Source organism: Pararge aegeria, chromosome 12 (assembly GCF_905163445.1).
Source record: "Pararge aegeria chromosome 12, ilParAegt1.1, whole genome shotgun sequence".
NCBI lineage: Eukaryota > Metazoa > Arthropoda > Insecta > Lepidoptera > Nymphalidae > Pararge > Pararge aegeria.
In genome coordinates this window covers 15,805,188-15,820,341 of record NC_053191.1, presented here as the reverse complement: position 1 = coordinate 15,820,341, position 15,154 = coordinate 15,805,188, and the positions used below count along the sequence as shown (strand labels likewise).

General features: G+C 35.8%; 1 protein-coding gene across 1 annotated transcript; it reads right to left on the bottom strand.

Moving 5' to 3' along the window:
- Positions 1-484: 484 nt before the first annotated feature.
- On the bottom strand, positions 485-14,035 carry LOC120628222. Its single transcript, XM_039896481.1, has 13 exons — positions 13,933-14,035; positions 12,765-12,928; positions 10,928-11,098; positions 9,896-10,055; positions 8,971-9,041; positions 8,519-8,708; positions 6,349-6,444; positions 5,433-5,563; positions 5,020-5,119; positions 4,376-4,506; positions 4,030-4,149; positions 2,215-2,369; positions 485-639 (listed from the first exon to the last, which is right to left on the bottom strand). Exons 1-13 carry the CDS (start codon positions 14,018-14,020, stop codon positions 582-584), a joined length of 1,635 nt encoding a protein of 544 aa, XP_039752415.1. The 5' UTR covers positions 14,021-14,035; the 3' UTR covers positions 485-581.
- Between the last annotated feature and the right edge of the window lie 1,119 nt (positions 14,036-15,154).

Here is a 15,154-nt window from a genome sequence, read left to right as displayed (position 1 = left end):
CCCCAAAGTAAGCGTAGCTTGTGTTATGGGTACTAAGACGACTGATGAATATTTTTATGAATAATCTACATAAATACTTAGAATATACATATAAATACCCAGACACTGACCAACATTCATGCTCATCACACAAACATTTTCCAGTTGTGGGAATCGAACCCACGGCCCTGGGTTCAGAAAGCAGGGTTGCTGCAAACTGCGCCAATCGGCTGTCAAAAGTAGTTCTAGTCACATTTATACTAATGTGGAAAGATTTGTTTGATTGTATTTTGCTACCTCAGAAACTACTAAATCGACTTTATTCTTTCACCATTAAGAAGATTTTTATCCTTAAGTCCTTAACATAATGCTATTTGGACGTTCAGTGTATAGAAGTTAATGGAAAATTTAAAATACGTACGGGAAGGGAATTACGTCTATGAATAAGGTACCCACCCCTTTTAATAACTTTTTATTCGATACAAATTAAACGCGGGTAAAATAGCGGGGAGCAACTAGTAAGTATATTATAATACCACGGTTTTATTTCGCTGTCGCTGTTGTATTGGACGTGGTATTATGAATTGTTTCCGGCATTATAGTTAGTCTGTAATAACACCACTGGTCGCCACTTCCTCCTTCTTAAAATTACTCTCGTACCTTAAAGAAAAACTTAACGTTAGGTATAGCCCAAATGAGGAAACCTATGCCCTGCCCAGAACTAAAAGGCTGTACGCTTTAAACGCAGTGTTGGTAGACACCCCACGATATGGCATACATCGAGTTACAAGGAGCTGCTAGATACAGGCTGCACAAATCCGTAGCTTGTGGAAATACCTACGAAAGACCTTTACCCAGCAAAGGTCCTGTTGGAGACGATGACGATTTTTGTTTCTCTTATCCCACTACACGTTAGCCCTCGAATGCAATCTCATCTGGTGGTAAAAATGATGCACTCAAAAATGGTAGCGGGCTAACTTGTTTAGGCGGTGAACCTGTTGTGGGTATTTTGATAATAAAGTAGTTGTCATCCAACACGAGTTTCATTAACATAACATGGTGACAGCGGTGGGATATTAATTAAGTTAACGTTGATATAGTGCCGTGTTTGCTTTGATTTACTATAATAAAAGTAGTAAACGGTAGATTGCATATTTATTCGCGATGGAGCATGCAAGACCCCCGCCGGAACTCAGTGTGGATGGCAGCCCAGTCAGCCGGGCTGAGGGAAATGCAAGGCACAATTTCAGCTATTCATAAAAGCTGCAGGTGTGCATAAAGAAGACCCAGCAGTACAACTTCCTAGCGAATCGCCTGTAGGGTGGTAACCACGGCCAAAGCTTTCCACAAGACCAGACCAGAGAAAACACGAAAATTATATATTATCTAATCCGTGACCTCCACTTGCAACTTGCACAAGACCACAATGCACCAGAATGAAGGAATCATTTCTAGACCAGGCAAGTGTTTAAAAATGATGATGATGATAAACGTTTTCTTGAAACCCGCTAAGTAGGGTTTCAAGATATATTATCTAATATATAAGATATATTATCTAATCCGTGACCTCCACTTATAAGACCACAATGCACCAGAATGAATGAATCATTTCTACACCAGGCAAGTGTTTAAAAATGATGATGATGATAAACGTTTTCTTGAAACCCGCTAAGTAGGGTTTCAAGATATATTATCTAATATATAAGATAAATTATCTAATCCGTGACCTCCACTTATAAGACCACAATGCACCAGAATGAATGAATCATTTCTACACCAGGCAAGTGTTTAAAAATGATGATGATGATAAAAGCTTTCTTGAAACCCTAGTTAGCTAATTTTGATAACTTTGATTGCATTACACATTAATGAACCGCCAGTCTTTGAGCAGCTGGATCTAAGTTCTATGATTGACAGACGATTGGCGCAGTTTGCAGCAACCCAGCTTTCTGAGCCCGTGGGTTCGATTCCCACAACTGGAAAATGTTTGTGTGATGAGCATGAATGTTGGTCAGTTTCTGGGTATTTATAAGTAAATATATTCTAAGTATTTATGTATATTATTCATAAAAATATTCATCAGTCGTCTTAGTACCCATAACACAAGCTACGCTTACTTTGGGGCTAGATGGCGGTGTGTGTATTGTCGTAGTATTGTATTGTAATCGTCGTATATTTATTTATTTATTTATTTATGATTCAAATCCTGAGCATGATGATGTTGATGATACTTACATCTCCAATGGCGGGCAAAGAAAATGTCGTATGTTTCTCGGCATTAAAACATCAGCTTGTACTTTGGACACCTCTAATGCATACTCCTCGAAGTCTCTTATTAGCTCCTTATCTACTGGAGGGCCTATGCCGGGGACAGCATAGACAATTGTAACCTGAAATATTACAGTTCTTACTAGAGTTGCGCCGAATAGTGGTTTCACCGAATAACCGAAGACCCAATATTATTCCGTTTAACATTTACCGAACTGGATATTCGGCCGAATTATTCGGTTTACCATCACGTCACATGTATGATTTATATTTATTTATTTATACTGTTATTTGTACACCACATCATTCAGAAAAACTAGGAAAATTAAAAAGAAAAACTAAAAGGTGGGGTACACTGTTTATAACATAGACATACGAATAACTAAATACTAATAAATAGACCAGACTACACAAATACAACAAATAAATACTTATAAAAAAATAATATACTAATACATAATTTAACATACCATAAATACTTAAATATGAGTGAGAGTAGATAAATAAATAATAGTCGTCTTTATTGAGCGAGAAAATGAGCCTTAACAACATTTTTAAATATGCCTAGTGACTTTGACTGTCGTATGATTAATGGGAGTGCATTTCACAATTCAGTAGCTTTGACAGTTTTCAACAATGCTCGTTAAACTTCGTTTTGTGGAACGGCATGCTCAAATTCAACGTACGACTCTATCTAAGATCGGACTGCACTCCAAGAAATTTAAACTTTTTCTTAAGATAAGAAGGAGTCTTAGGATTTAATAACACACAGTACATAAGTTTAAGTACATGCAGATCCCGGCGACGGCCAATAGGGAGCCACTTAAGCTTCTCACGAAATTCGGATTCATGGTCATATTTGCGTAAGCCAAATATGAATCGAAAAGCCAGATTTTGAAGACGCTCAAGTTTGTTAAGATAGTCCTCGGTCAAATTAAGATAGCTTGCGTCCGCATAGTCAAGAATATATCGCTGCTGGCTGCCGACTAACGAGCCGTACCCGCTATCCGCTCACACAGCACGCTGTCACTTTGTTTCCAAACATCGTACGATTAAGTTTATTACAAAAATATTAAAATTTTGATAAAATAGTGGAAAATATGCCAAATACGCTGAATACCGAATACCAAAAGAATATTCGGCGCATCTCTAGTTCCTACAGAGCAACGTTATAACAATAATAATGTAAATCAACGAAATACTTTGTTTAAGGTTGACAATGAACCCAAAAATACTTTTATTTTTTGATATCTATCACAAAAATGTGTTTAAACTTACTGTAGAAGATATTTTAAAAAACTACCGAACAAAAGTTCGAAAGCTAGAATATATTAGATGTGAATATTTAATACTTCTGCATTTAAGGAATTAATTCATCACAGATGAGTGTGTTAAACACGATAAAATTTAAGAGTAGATAATTAGAGCTAGATTGATATTAGCACTTTTCAGCATGTTTAGTACAGTTTACTATAAAATAGAAAATTATAATTGAAAAGCTTTTCTTTCCTCGGCACGGCTAGCTATTTTATCACCCGAATCCCGATTATATTTACTCGAAACGGATAAAATATGTCCTTGTCCACCCGACAGCAGGTGAAAGGAAAAGTTTACCCTCGATTGACATCACAATCTTACTATTTTATCCAGATAAGCAGGGGATAAAATTGTGAGAGGGGATATACGTTTTGTCCCTTACACGTTGAGCAAATATTGTATTTGATATATACTAGCCGTGCTATACAAAATTTATTAGATTATAGCATAATGTCCCTTTATTACGTCTGGTATAGCTTGCTCTTCCTCCTCAACTTCCTCCAGTTCAGGTGCAATCACGTCCATGTTGTCATCAAGGAACTTCTCTAGGAGATCTTTGATCATTTCAACTTCTTCAGGTTTTGCCTTAAACAATTTCACATCTTTATGTGCGTGATTGCAGGTTAACAAATTTGATCACCACCTTAATTATAACGAGGTTTTTATTTTTATAGTACTTAATAGGTGTTATGTTTTTTTATAGACACAGATAAATTCGGAGGACCCTTTTAATACTTTTAATATATAGCTAGGCATCAAAATTAATAAATCTAAGTAGTCGTTATTGAGTTTTACTAAAATCATATACTACCTTCTTTTTTTTTAAATCAGGGTCAGGCAGTACAGCTATTTGTTCATTAACATGGTCCATGACCTCTTTCTCGATGTTCGCCACTATGAATTCACCACTGGTAGTAGACATTTGTCGTCCGGCCACCATTCCTGAAAGAAATATTTAAATTTAATAAATAATGGACTGGTAAAGCTTATTATTGTGATTTTATGCTGCACAGAAACCTATTAGGACTCAGGAGTATGGTTGCGTTAAACTGATGTGTATAGTTTCTAGCCTCATTCCATCTCCGAATGCATCTTCACTTAATATCGTCAATGGTACCATGTCTGTAATATTAAAATATATAAGCTCTACCAACTTGAATGTTAAAACAGTGTCTTCCCTTTCAGAATTTTCTTTGATCGACTATCTAGTTTGGAGGTTTGTGTAAAACAGAATTGGCATCTTTGCCTAATTAACCATTAATTCTCGTTGAAGAAAAATACTGCATGGGCCAGAATAGGTATAGATAATATTGTACATCATAGGGTATATGTGTTTTAATTAAAACTATTGGTCGCCCCCCGTTCCCAAAAAGGGCTACAAAGTTTTTGCTTCACGTATTAATACATAGACTTGTGCTAAAAATAAATATATGAGAAGTGAGTCTGAAATCTAACCAAGGTCATAATGTGCAGATTTATATCTGTCCACGATTTCTGCAATCTCGTTGAAAGTTTGCTCCAAATCATCACGACGTTCTTCACGACTCTTATAGCACTGTCATGGAAAATTGGTATTTGTTTAGGATAGGCATAGGAAAGGGGAGATTTTAAGTTTACAGGCTATCCTGTATTTTCTCAGTAAATTTTGTTATTGGGAGAGTGAAATCAAATTGATCCTGAAATTCCTTAGGACCATGAATCAACCTAAATGTTAGCATAAAATTTAATATTAATCTATTATGCAACCAACTTTATTTAACAAGACTACTTTACAGGACTACTTTACTTATAGAAAACATTAGATAAATAACTATAACAATAACTTTTTTTTCTCATTTCAAACAATGTTCTATTAAATATGTATTTACTTCGTCAACAAATTTTTGAATATTTTGTCTTTCCATTTCAATTTGGAGTCCAGTTTCTTCATTTCTTCTCTCTTCTTCACCCATTTCTTCGTTTTCTACGTTTTCTATCTGTGTTTGATCTATTGGCTCGCCTACATTTAAATATAAAGAAATAGTATTTTTGAAATTATTTAAATGTTTCATTTCGGCATCAGAAGATAATATATCGTTTCTGTTTTTTAATATATGAGTGATTTTGACCAAAATGATGATGACATGAGAGTTCCTATATACTTAGTACCTATAAGGACTACTTGCGGCTTAAAATTACCATTATATACAAAAGACTCTGATCGCAATCAGTAAGCTTATGGTATAGACTTATCCAGAACAATCAAACTAGAACTCTGACTATGCGGGTCGACGTTATTTATAGCGGAGATCCCATCTTCCTACTCCATTATTAGATCAGCTATCTGACATTATTCTAACTTTAGTATTATAAATGTGTACGTTTGTTTGGTTGTTACGCTTTCATGCCTTAACTTCCTAACTGATCGTTATGAAATTTTGCGTACACGTTGTCTGGAATACAGAAAAGGAAATACCCGTCCTCGAGAAAGAAATATTTTTCCTCCATATTTTTTGTGTAATGGACATAAATGATTTTCAGTGTTGGGTGTATATATGTATATTATAAGTAGTTACTTATATTATTCATAAATATATTCATCAGTCATCTTGGTACTCATAACACAAGCTACGCTTACTTTGGGGCTAGATGGCGATGTGTGTATTGTCGTAGTATATTTATTTATTTATTTGATTACTTAAATAAATACTTTTAGACAATTATAACCCGAAATGCTTAGACAAAGTCTAAATTAACGCGAGATACACAATGAAGTAAAATAAAAACAAAACAAGGCAACCGAACCGTAAAACTCGTAAGGTATTTCATTTTCATCTTCGTCCATTACTAGTATTTGCACTCCTTTCTTTATCTCGAGTTTCTCTTCTTTTTTTGGTAAATCTATAAGACAGTAGGTTTGATTGAGATTAATAATCGTTGCTGAAATGGTGACCTGGTGCCAGTAAACGTAGCTTTACACACAAAAGCTGGACGTAAGAGGAAAATTGTGAAATTTGGAACACTACTGAGGGTTACATCCAGCAGTGGATGCATATTGGTTGAAACGATTATATCATCATATCGACCCATTACCTGCCCATTACAGGGCGCAGGTCTCCTTCCATAAGGAGAAGGGGGGGTTAAAGCAGTCCACCACAATGGCCCAGTGCGGATTTGTGGACTAAATATACATACATAGATGAAATTCATAAAGGATTGGTTTGTTTTGACTTACCACCGGGTGTTACTTCTTGTGAACCGACCCGAGCACTGCTTAGTTCACGAAGCTTTTGCTGAAAATATACCATTACTATATTAAAACCTTTTAGAATTGTACTGTCACATTATTTCATAGTCGTCATCAAAATCATCTCTAGAGATAGTTTTTTGAAGTTATAATTCTTTTGGCGCATAAGGGAAAAATGATGAGAGTAAATTTTTACGATGCGCGTGCACACCGTCACAAAAATACGACACCCTGGAGTAAAAAGGTTTGACAGAGTACACTTTCAATTGTTAAAGTCTGCGGGCTCATTCCGGTGATTTCATTGATTCAATCTCAAATTTGAATGTTGAGTGAAACTTGGTTGTCCGATAATGAGATAACTAGATCATGCGTTATAATAAAACTTTCAATGTATTAAATACCTTTTTTCAATTGTTAGTGTCGTTTTGTCTAAAAACGTAGTATAAGGCGATATAACGTTTACGATAAAATTTTGAAAAGACTTTTATCTTGTTATGCCAAATAAGTATTGTAACTTCTAACGCGTGTACATAAATAGGTACACACACGTTTTTTTAGAATGCTATGTTTTTTTGGCTAGCACCTATATGGACAAAAATAGATATCCTTGGCCTTAATATAAGCGAACCGTTTAATATTAATCAAAAAAAACTTTAAAACAAGATATTTGCTCATTTCGTGGTATGATTTCTCTCTTCTTTTCTTCTTTTTTTTGGTTGTTTTACTTTTTGTGAATTCCCCGAATATCCCGAAGAGTCTTTTAAAATATGCCTTAACTTATTGCTAGTGACATGAAAATATGTACTTTCAAATGTTACTTAAGGCTCCTAAAGCATGTAAAACTTTATTTTATAAATAATAATATTTAACTAACTTCAACTTCTTCACTTGGAACTGCTCTACCTGAAATTTTATTACAGTTAAATGTATAATAAAAATATGCTTTATTGCTACCATAAATAGTAGATAAATTTATTTTTAATGTAATATTTTTTGCGCTATAGTACGACTTACAAAAATGTTTATTTAAAAGATATTAATTAGGTAGGGGTAGGTAAACATAAATACTGTCACACTCTTTACGAATTTCTCTCGTAGTTCATAGCTACAGTTCCAATCTGCAAACTGGCAAATTAAGTTTAAAATAAAATCGACTTTAAGAACAGTTCAGGATGGCATTTATAAATTTTTGTGGCGTAGCCTAGGACTTTCGAAATTTATTTAAACTGTGACGCTCTGGGTAAGTTGCCATATTTTTGCGACGCCCTGGCTTTCTTGCCCAAATTTTGTTACACAAAAGTGCGTTTGGAACTTAAAGCAAGGAGCAGCTTAAGGTTTAGTTAATGAATATAGTTATCACCTCATAATAATGGAAACATAATATATGTATGAAAGCTTCATAAATGTAGGCATGTACATGAAATAGAACTTTTTAACATGAAAATTTAAATAAGATCACCTCACGACCTCCCTGGGATGTTACCGCAGAACCACAGGGAGGCGCGAAGCACATTTAGGGACGTCCTTCTACTCTAGAGTAACTATTTCAATAAATTACGATAGTGCTAACGCTGGCAAATAGAGCTTAGCCCTCAATCTAAAGCAAGTGACATGATGAACGATCACTATGGCGTATACTGGTCATGATGTTCAGTAAAATGGAACAATAAATTAATACATTTTGTTTATAAATTATGTATTTATGTATGATGTTTACTAAAACAAAACCTTTTCTTTCTCTCAAATAGCTCTCCCGCTCAATCCGGGTCGCTCTTTCAACTGATGGCGACCGTTCCAGTTTGCCAATCACTGGCAAATTGAGTTTTTCGCTTAATCTTGGCGCATGGGAAACGTAGTCGCCGGTAAGCGTCAATTTCTGAAGGTGTCTGGTGTCTTGCCAGTAATCATCTGACAATTTCTAGGAATTAAATTAGTTAAATTTATTTATGTAGAGCTTTGTTTTATCTAGTTGAGGTAGTAACTAGTAGTAATTGCTGTACCCCTTAATTTACTCCTAGGGGTCTCATAATTCCAAATTGAAAATGCTTACTACTAGATCAACGAGGTAGTCAATCAACTAGTTCGTAACTCAACTCTTTAGTTGTGATTCGTATCCGGTAAGAGTTATGCCTATGTATGGAAAAAAGGTGTAAATAAGAGAATAATATTATAATACTTACTTCTTCTTCGCACTCTACCTCTTGCTGCACTTCCTCTTCTTCGGGGATCGATTCTTGCACTGGAGTTTCACCTATGTAAAATCGATAAGAGATTTATATTATAGAAAAAAGCTCTGAAGAGCTTATTGAATGGAGAAAGGAACTCCTGAACGGACAACAGAAAATCGCTCGCTAGCAAAGCGATATAAATAAATAAATATATTACGACAATACACACACCGCCATCTAGTCCCAAAGCAAGCGTAGCTTGTGTTATGGGTACTAAGATAACTGATGAATATTTTTTCAATGAATAATATATATAAATACATATAAACTTCCAGACACTGAAAAACATTCCTGTTCATCACACAAACATTTTCCAGTTGTGGGAATCGAACCCACGGCCTTGGACTCAGAAAGCAGGGTCGCTGCCCACTGCGCCAATCGGCCGTCATATGATATGATAATTAATTTTCATCATCATCATATCAACCCATTACCGGCCCAGAAGGGGTTAAGGCCGTAGTCCACCACGCTGGCCCAGTGCGGATTGATGGACTCAACACATCTATGAATATTCCACGATGATTAACGAGATATGTATTTCGCGGCTTATAAGTATTAAATATTCACTCATCATCATCATATCAATCCATTAGCGGCCCACTACAGGGCATGGATCTCCTCCTACAATGAGAAGGGTTAAGGACCTGGTCCACCATGCTGGCCCAGTGTAGATTGGTGGGCTTCACACGCCTTTGAGCACATTATGGAGAACTCTCAAGCATGCAGATTTCCTTCACCGTGAAAGCAAGCAATTTTTTTTTGCTTAAAACGCACATAACTTTGAAATGTGCGTGCTGGGATTCGAACTCGGCAACCCGAAAGTGATGCCGAGGTCCTAATCACTACACTATCGCCGCTTACTAGGCTATCTACTTACCTTCTCTAAATCCATTGAAGTACTTGATATCTTTGGAAGCGTCGACGCGGGCCAGATACTCGTACATGGTAAGGAAGTCTGTGATAGGTATCGCAGCTGAGCCTCCGTCAGGCTCCTTCGTCAGGGTCTCGCAGAGTAGTATCATCGTATGAGTTAAGGTCTGAAAGATTTGCAAATCGATTCTATATAGTAGCATCAAAGTGTGAGTTAAGGTCTGAAAAATATTCAGGTATATAACAAATGACAACGAATCTAGCCACTGTGAAAAGCTGCACCAAAATAACTAAATTAAAAAACTAAAGTTAAATCCATATTCTGCATTCTTAAACCTAAGTTTCAACAGAGTTGCAATGAACTCGTTTGGCAGGTGCAATAACGTAATGTATAATAATGGTTTGGGCTTTATTTGATGGCAAATTTCAACAGTGGCTAGCTAAATTTGGTGTCAACTGAGATACAGAATAGCCCTAATTAAGCTTGTATCCATCCTGAAGATGTACATAGCATATTTTTTATCAAGATAGAAAAATGATTGTAAAATATTGATGTTGCACAGGGAGTTTCTTGTCGGCTTCTGCCTTCTGAATCGATGGTAGAGTCACAACCAACAGACTTGACGTTTCCAAAGTTCCTATAAAGTAGGCATACTTTAAATAAATGAATTTAGAATTTAGAATTTAATAGTAGAAAAACACTAGAGTAACATTCCTGGGGATTAAAAATATAGCCTTCGGTACCTTAGAAGCAAAATAAAGCATAGCTAAAACAATCTTAAAAAACGGGTTTTTTCGAAACCGAAAGAGTAAAGACCAAGTCGAAGGCAATAGCTAGTAATAATATTAATTTAAAAGTGGTTGGGTTTAGTAATTTGTTTGTCGCTAATCTATTCGTAATTTGCTACAGAGATATACTGTAGATGGATAAAATATACTTTAAAGTCCAGGCAAAAATGGTTCCCGCGGGATTTTTGACCGAAACGAACGCAAACTTCTAAACAATTACTGCTAGCAATCAGAGAAAAGATTGTGTTACCTTTGTCAACAATCCACCAGCCACTGCGATGAAACGTAAGAAGGGTACTGTCTCTTCTCTCATATATACTTCACAAAGACAGAAGATTCTTTTCAGTTCGTTTGGATCCAGGCAGAATCCTCTCCAGGCTTTGCGAACTACCGGTAGAGGTAAGTCAGGCATTCCGGCCAACTGCAATAAAACATTATGTTGACGTTTTATCGTTTTTTTTTATTGGATACTAGCTGTTGCCCACGACTTCGTCTGCGTTTGATTTTGTTTTTTTGATGTGGTATTCAATTTAGTAGTTAGTAGTTGGTTCTAAAAAATTTGAAGTATTCAGTATCGCTAATCCTTAAATGGGGGGTTTGCTGCAGTCCGCTGAGGAGTTCGGTCCTCTATCTCCAACCACATTCATCAGATCTACACAAAGTTTTGGGCAAAATTAACCACATATTATAACCTCTATAGTACAAAAATAATTATTTAAATCGGTTATAAGTTGTCGGAGATATGGTGTAAAAACGTCAAACACTTTCATCACCTCCACCAAAGGAACCGAGCTATACTTACGATACGTTACGATACTTAAGAACTTAAGTTTACGAATGTGGTTATCGCCATCATCTCAGTACCGTGTAATTCTTATGTACGCATCAAAAGTGCCACCTATGGGCCTACTTGAATAAAGATATGTTTGACTTTGACTTTGACTTTGACTTTGACTTTGACTTTGACTTTGTGACAGAGCTCGTCCGGGGAGGTACTATCGCCATGTTTATTTCTGCCGTTGAGCAGCATTGTTGTATTGCTGTGTTCCTGTCTAAAAGGTGTGGTTGCGGGTGTAATTACAGGCACATGAGACTTAACACCTACACCCCAAATAGACGGACACAGAGCGGCATGTTGCAGGACGTGCTCCTCGCATGCCTTGTGCACTGTTTCTCTGTTTAAAGGCGATAGTTTTCCACATTTTATCTGGTGGGAGGCTTTGGCTGTGGCCAGTTACCACCCTATCGACAGAGAAGTGCCGCTAAGCGATGTCGCGTAGAAACCGATTAGGGGTATGAGTCCAGTGGCGATTAGGGTATGCGCAGGGTATGCAGATCATATAAAATGAAGAAAATCTCCAGTACGAGTTATAAAGAAACTTAAGGATAGGCATTGTAAGAGTTATAAGAAGCCTACCCTTAATTGTTTATAAGTGGTCCTGGAGATTTTCTTCATTTTAAATCTTCTGCATACCCTGTGCATACCCTCTATGCACGCCACGGGGTATGACTACCATACTCCCATAACAGGTTAGCCCGCTACCATCTTAGACTGCAACATCACTTACCACCAGGTGAGATTGCAGTCAACTTGTAGAGGAATAAAAATAATAATTTAAAACAGGCCATTAAAAAGTAACAGCTAACGCCCTCTCTCTACCATCTAGTAGCTTAATGTTTTCCGTGGAATTTGTTAGGTACGCGAACGCCATCTGTTGGAAACGCCATAGGTTTTTTACATTTGGGTCTAGCGTTTTTTACGTTTGGGTCTAGATGGCGCTGTAGTAATTGTAATTAATAGTTCTAGAAAACTAAAAAAATCTTATTTTTTATATTGAAAATTGGTATAATCTTCTCAGATTAGTGTATTGTCATCGGTCCTCGATATGTCTACAAAGTTTGAATCAAATCTGATCGTTCAAAGTAGGACAAAATCGAGCTCAAAGGGGTCGGTTACATACAAACATACATACAAGTGAAGCTAATAAAAGCGTGTTATAAAAGAAACACCATCAGGTGGGCCATCTGCTCATCAAGATTTTGAACTGTTTGCGAGGGTTAGAGTTAGGGTTAGAGATATAACTTACCTGATTTGCTAAAACCTTCAGGCAACCTCTGGTCAGGCCCCCCTCGGTGCTGTAGATGGGGTACTCAAGCCTCAATTTGACGGGTGGCATTCGGTTCTGTGAGAGCGCAGAAAAATATTCGAAGGACCATCGCAGGAGGTCGTAGGGCTGAGTTTTAATGGCAGCTAAAAACAATATTAACTTCTTATTTTTAAATAATTCTATTCTTTTTTCTTTCATTTTTCTTTTTTCTACTATCACCATCGTCATCATCCTAGCCTGGCCTCTTCATCGGAGTGACTACTCTTTGACCTTTTACGTTGCTACATTCCAAATACTTAGAAGTATTGTTTTTAACAATGTTTCTTTCGAAGTCAATTTTTGATAACCTTTTCTATTTTTGATTTGTTTGAAGAAAAAACTTTTTTTGCTCTGTTAGGTATAGCCTGTAGAAGTCTGTCCTTATTAAATTTGTTAAACAATTTCAGATTTCAAAAAAATTTAACTTAGCTTCGTTTCAACTTGACACCACTCTACCTCAATAACTTAAATGTTAAATATTTTATACTATGCCCCAACAAGAATATTCCAAAATTAATACGATAATTAACAGTTCAGTGGTTTAGTAACTGTAATAAAAAATCATCTTAAAATATATATAAAATGCTAGGCTAAGCCAGCTTCGGTGCAGTATTTGCTACACACAGAATTAAGATCATACAGAAACCGTATAAGACGAATTACAATTACACGACACATTTTAAAAGCATCAAATCGACGCCACTTTAGAATGGTTTCTCGAACAAATCACATTTAATTTGTAACTAACATTATTTATTTTAATACTTATTTCGTAATTTTTTTATTTTCATTATTGTGTTTCTTTATATGTTAAGTTTTTAATACATATTTTAATTGCACTGTACATGGGCTACGCCTGAAATAAAATTTATTATTATTAAATTATTATTATTTTCAGATGAAAATAATTATTTCACCAAAAAATTGAAAAAGTTTATGAGCTAGCAAACATTCCGCGGGTGTGAGGCGTCCGCGGGGCGTTTTCACTGTTTTTGGACACAATGCACTGCATACAATAATGCCTGAGTGAGAATTAAATGTTGCCACACTTATTCAGGAGAGCTTAACGATTTTTCAAAAGATGTTAAAAGACAATAATATTTATTACCTTTACAGTATCTTTTCAGTATGTAGGGAAACTTCGGAGGAATGACGATCTGCTGGGAGCAGTACATCTGTTCGATTAACTCCGGCATCTTGGGGCTCTCTCTTTTTAGCTAGAAATTGGAACATCAGTTAACTTTACACCTGATTTTATGCATAATCCGTACACGCACTACATACACTGAACATAGACTGCAGGACAAAGTATCTTTATACCGGTAATTTTTTATGTTAGTTTTTATGTAAATATTGTATGTATAAAAATAAAATAAACTTACATGAACATATCATGTAAGTTTATTTTATTTTTTGAAACATACTTCCATCCACTTTCCACCTTTTTATCGGGCTCAGGTTGCCTTTAAAAGATCACTTTTAGTGATAAGGCCGCCTTTGCACCCTAGTACTAGGTCTACTGATTTCCTTGTGTTTTTCCTATCGTGTTGTAATGCAATAAAGTTGTTATTTTCTATTCTATTCTTATTCTAACTCTATATATCTATTTTGTGGTAAAATCTAAAAAGACATATTATTAGAACTTCTGCTTTGGCGCACAATCTTCATCCTCTTTCAACTATCATCTATTCTTTGCCTACTGTTTGCTATATTATAAAAAAAACTAAGTTATACATAGACTGCAGAACAAAGTATATTTGCAGCAGAACCTAAAGTAACAGGGACGTTTTAGTTACGATAAGAACTAATAAAAAGAGAGAAAAGCTAGTGGGAATAATATGCAAAACAAATACCAGATCTATTTAAAAACGTTTGATTTGGATATAAAATATAATAATTTTAAATTGTAAGCACTTACCTAGTTATAAAAATCGCTTTACTGTTTTGAATGTTGTGACATGTGTTGTCATGGAAACGGTTTTGTCAATTTTTGTTGTTAAGTGAAATTTTATACTGTCAGATGGTGGAGCTACTATAGTAGGAGGTTATACTTCTATAGCACTGTTGAGGTTAAACCTGTGTCCACCAACTGCAGGGCTAGTACGGGTAGGAGACGTAAATTATATTATATATAATGAACGTGTTTAGCTGCTAAAGCACGGGAAAATGGAATAAGAAAAGTTAACCCACGTTTATTATTACACATATATTTTTGGCCGATTGGCGCATTGGCGCAGTTTACAGCGAGCCCTGTCTTCTGAGCCCAAGGCCGTGGGTTCGATTCCCACTACTGGAAAATGTTTGTGTGACGAGCATGAATGTTTTTCAGT

What these genes read in the sequence shown, in the direction of transcription:
- LOC120628222 (XM_039896481.1), bottom strand. Translation starts at nt 14,020, where the DNA reads ATGCCGGAGTTAATCGAACAGATGTACTGCTCCCAGCAGATCGTCATT. An exon ending in AGGTAGAGTGCGAAGAAGAA is followed by an intron (nt 8,709 to 8,970) that starts GTAAGTATTATA and finishes TTTAATTCCTAG; the next exon opens with AAATTGTCAGATGATTACTG. An exon ending in ATCTGCACATTATGACCTTG is followed by an intron (nt 4,507 to 5,019) that starts GTTAGATTTCAG and finishes TATTTCTTTCAG; the next exon opens with GAATGGTGGCCGGACGACAA.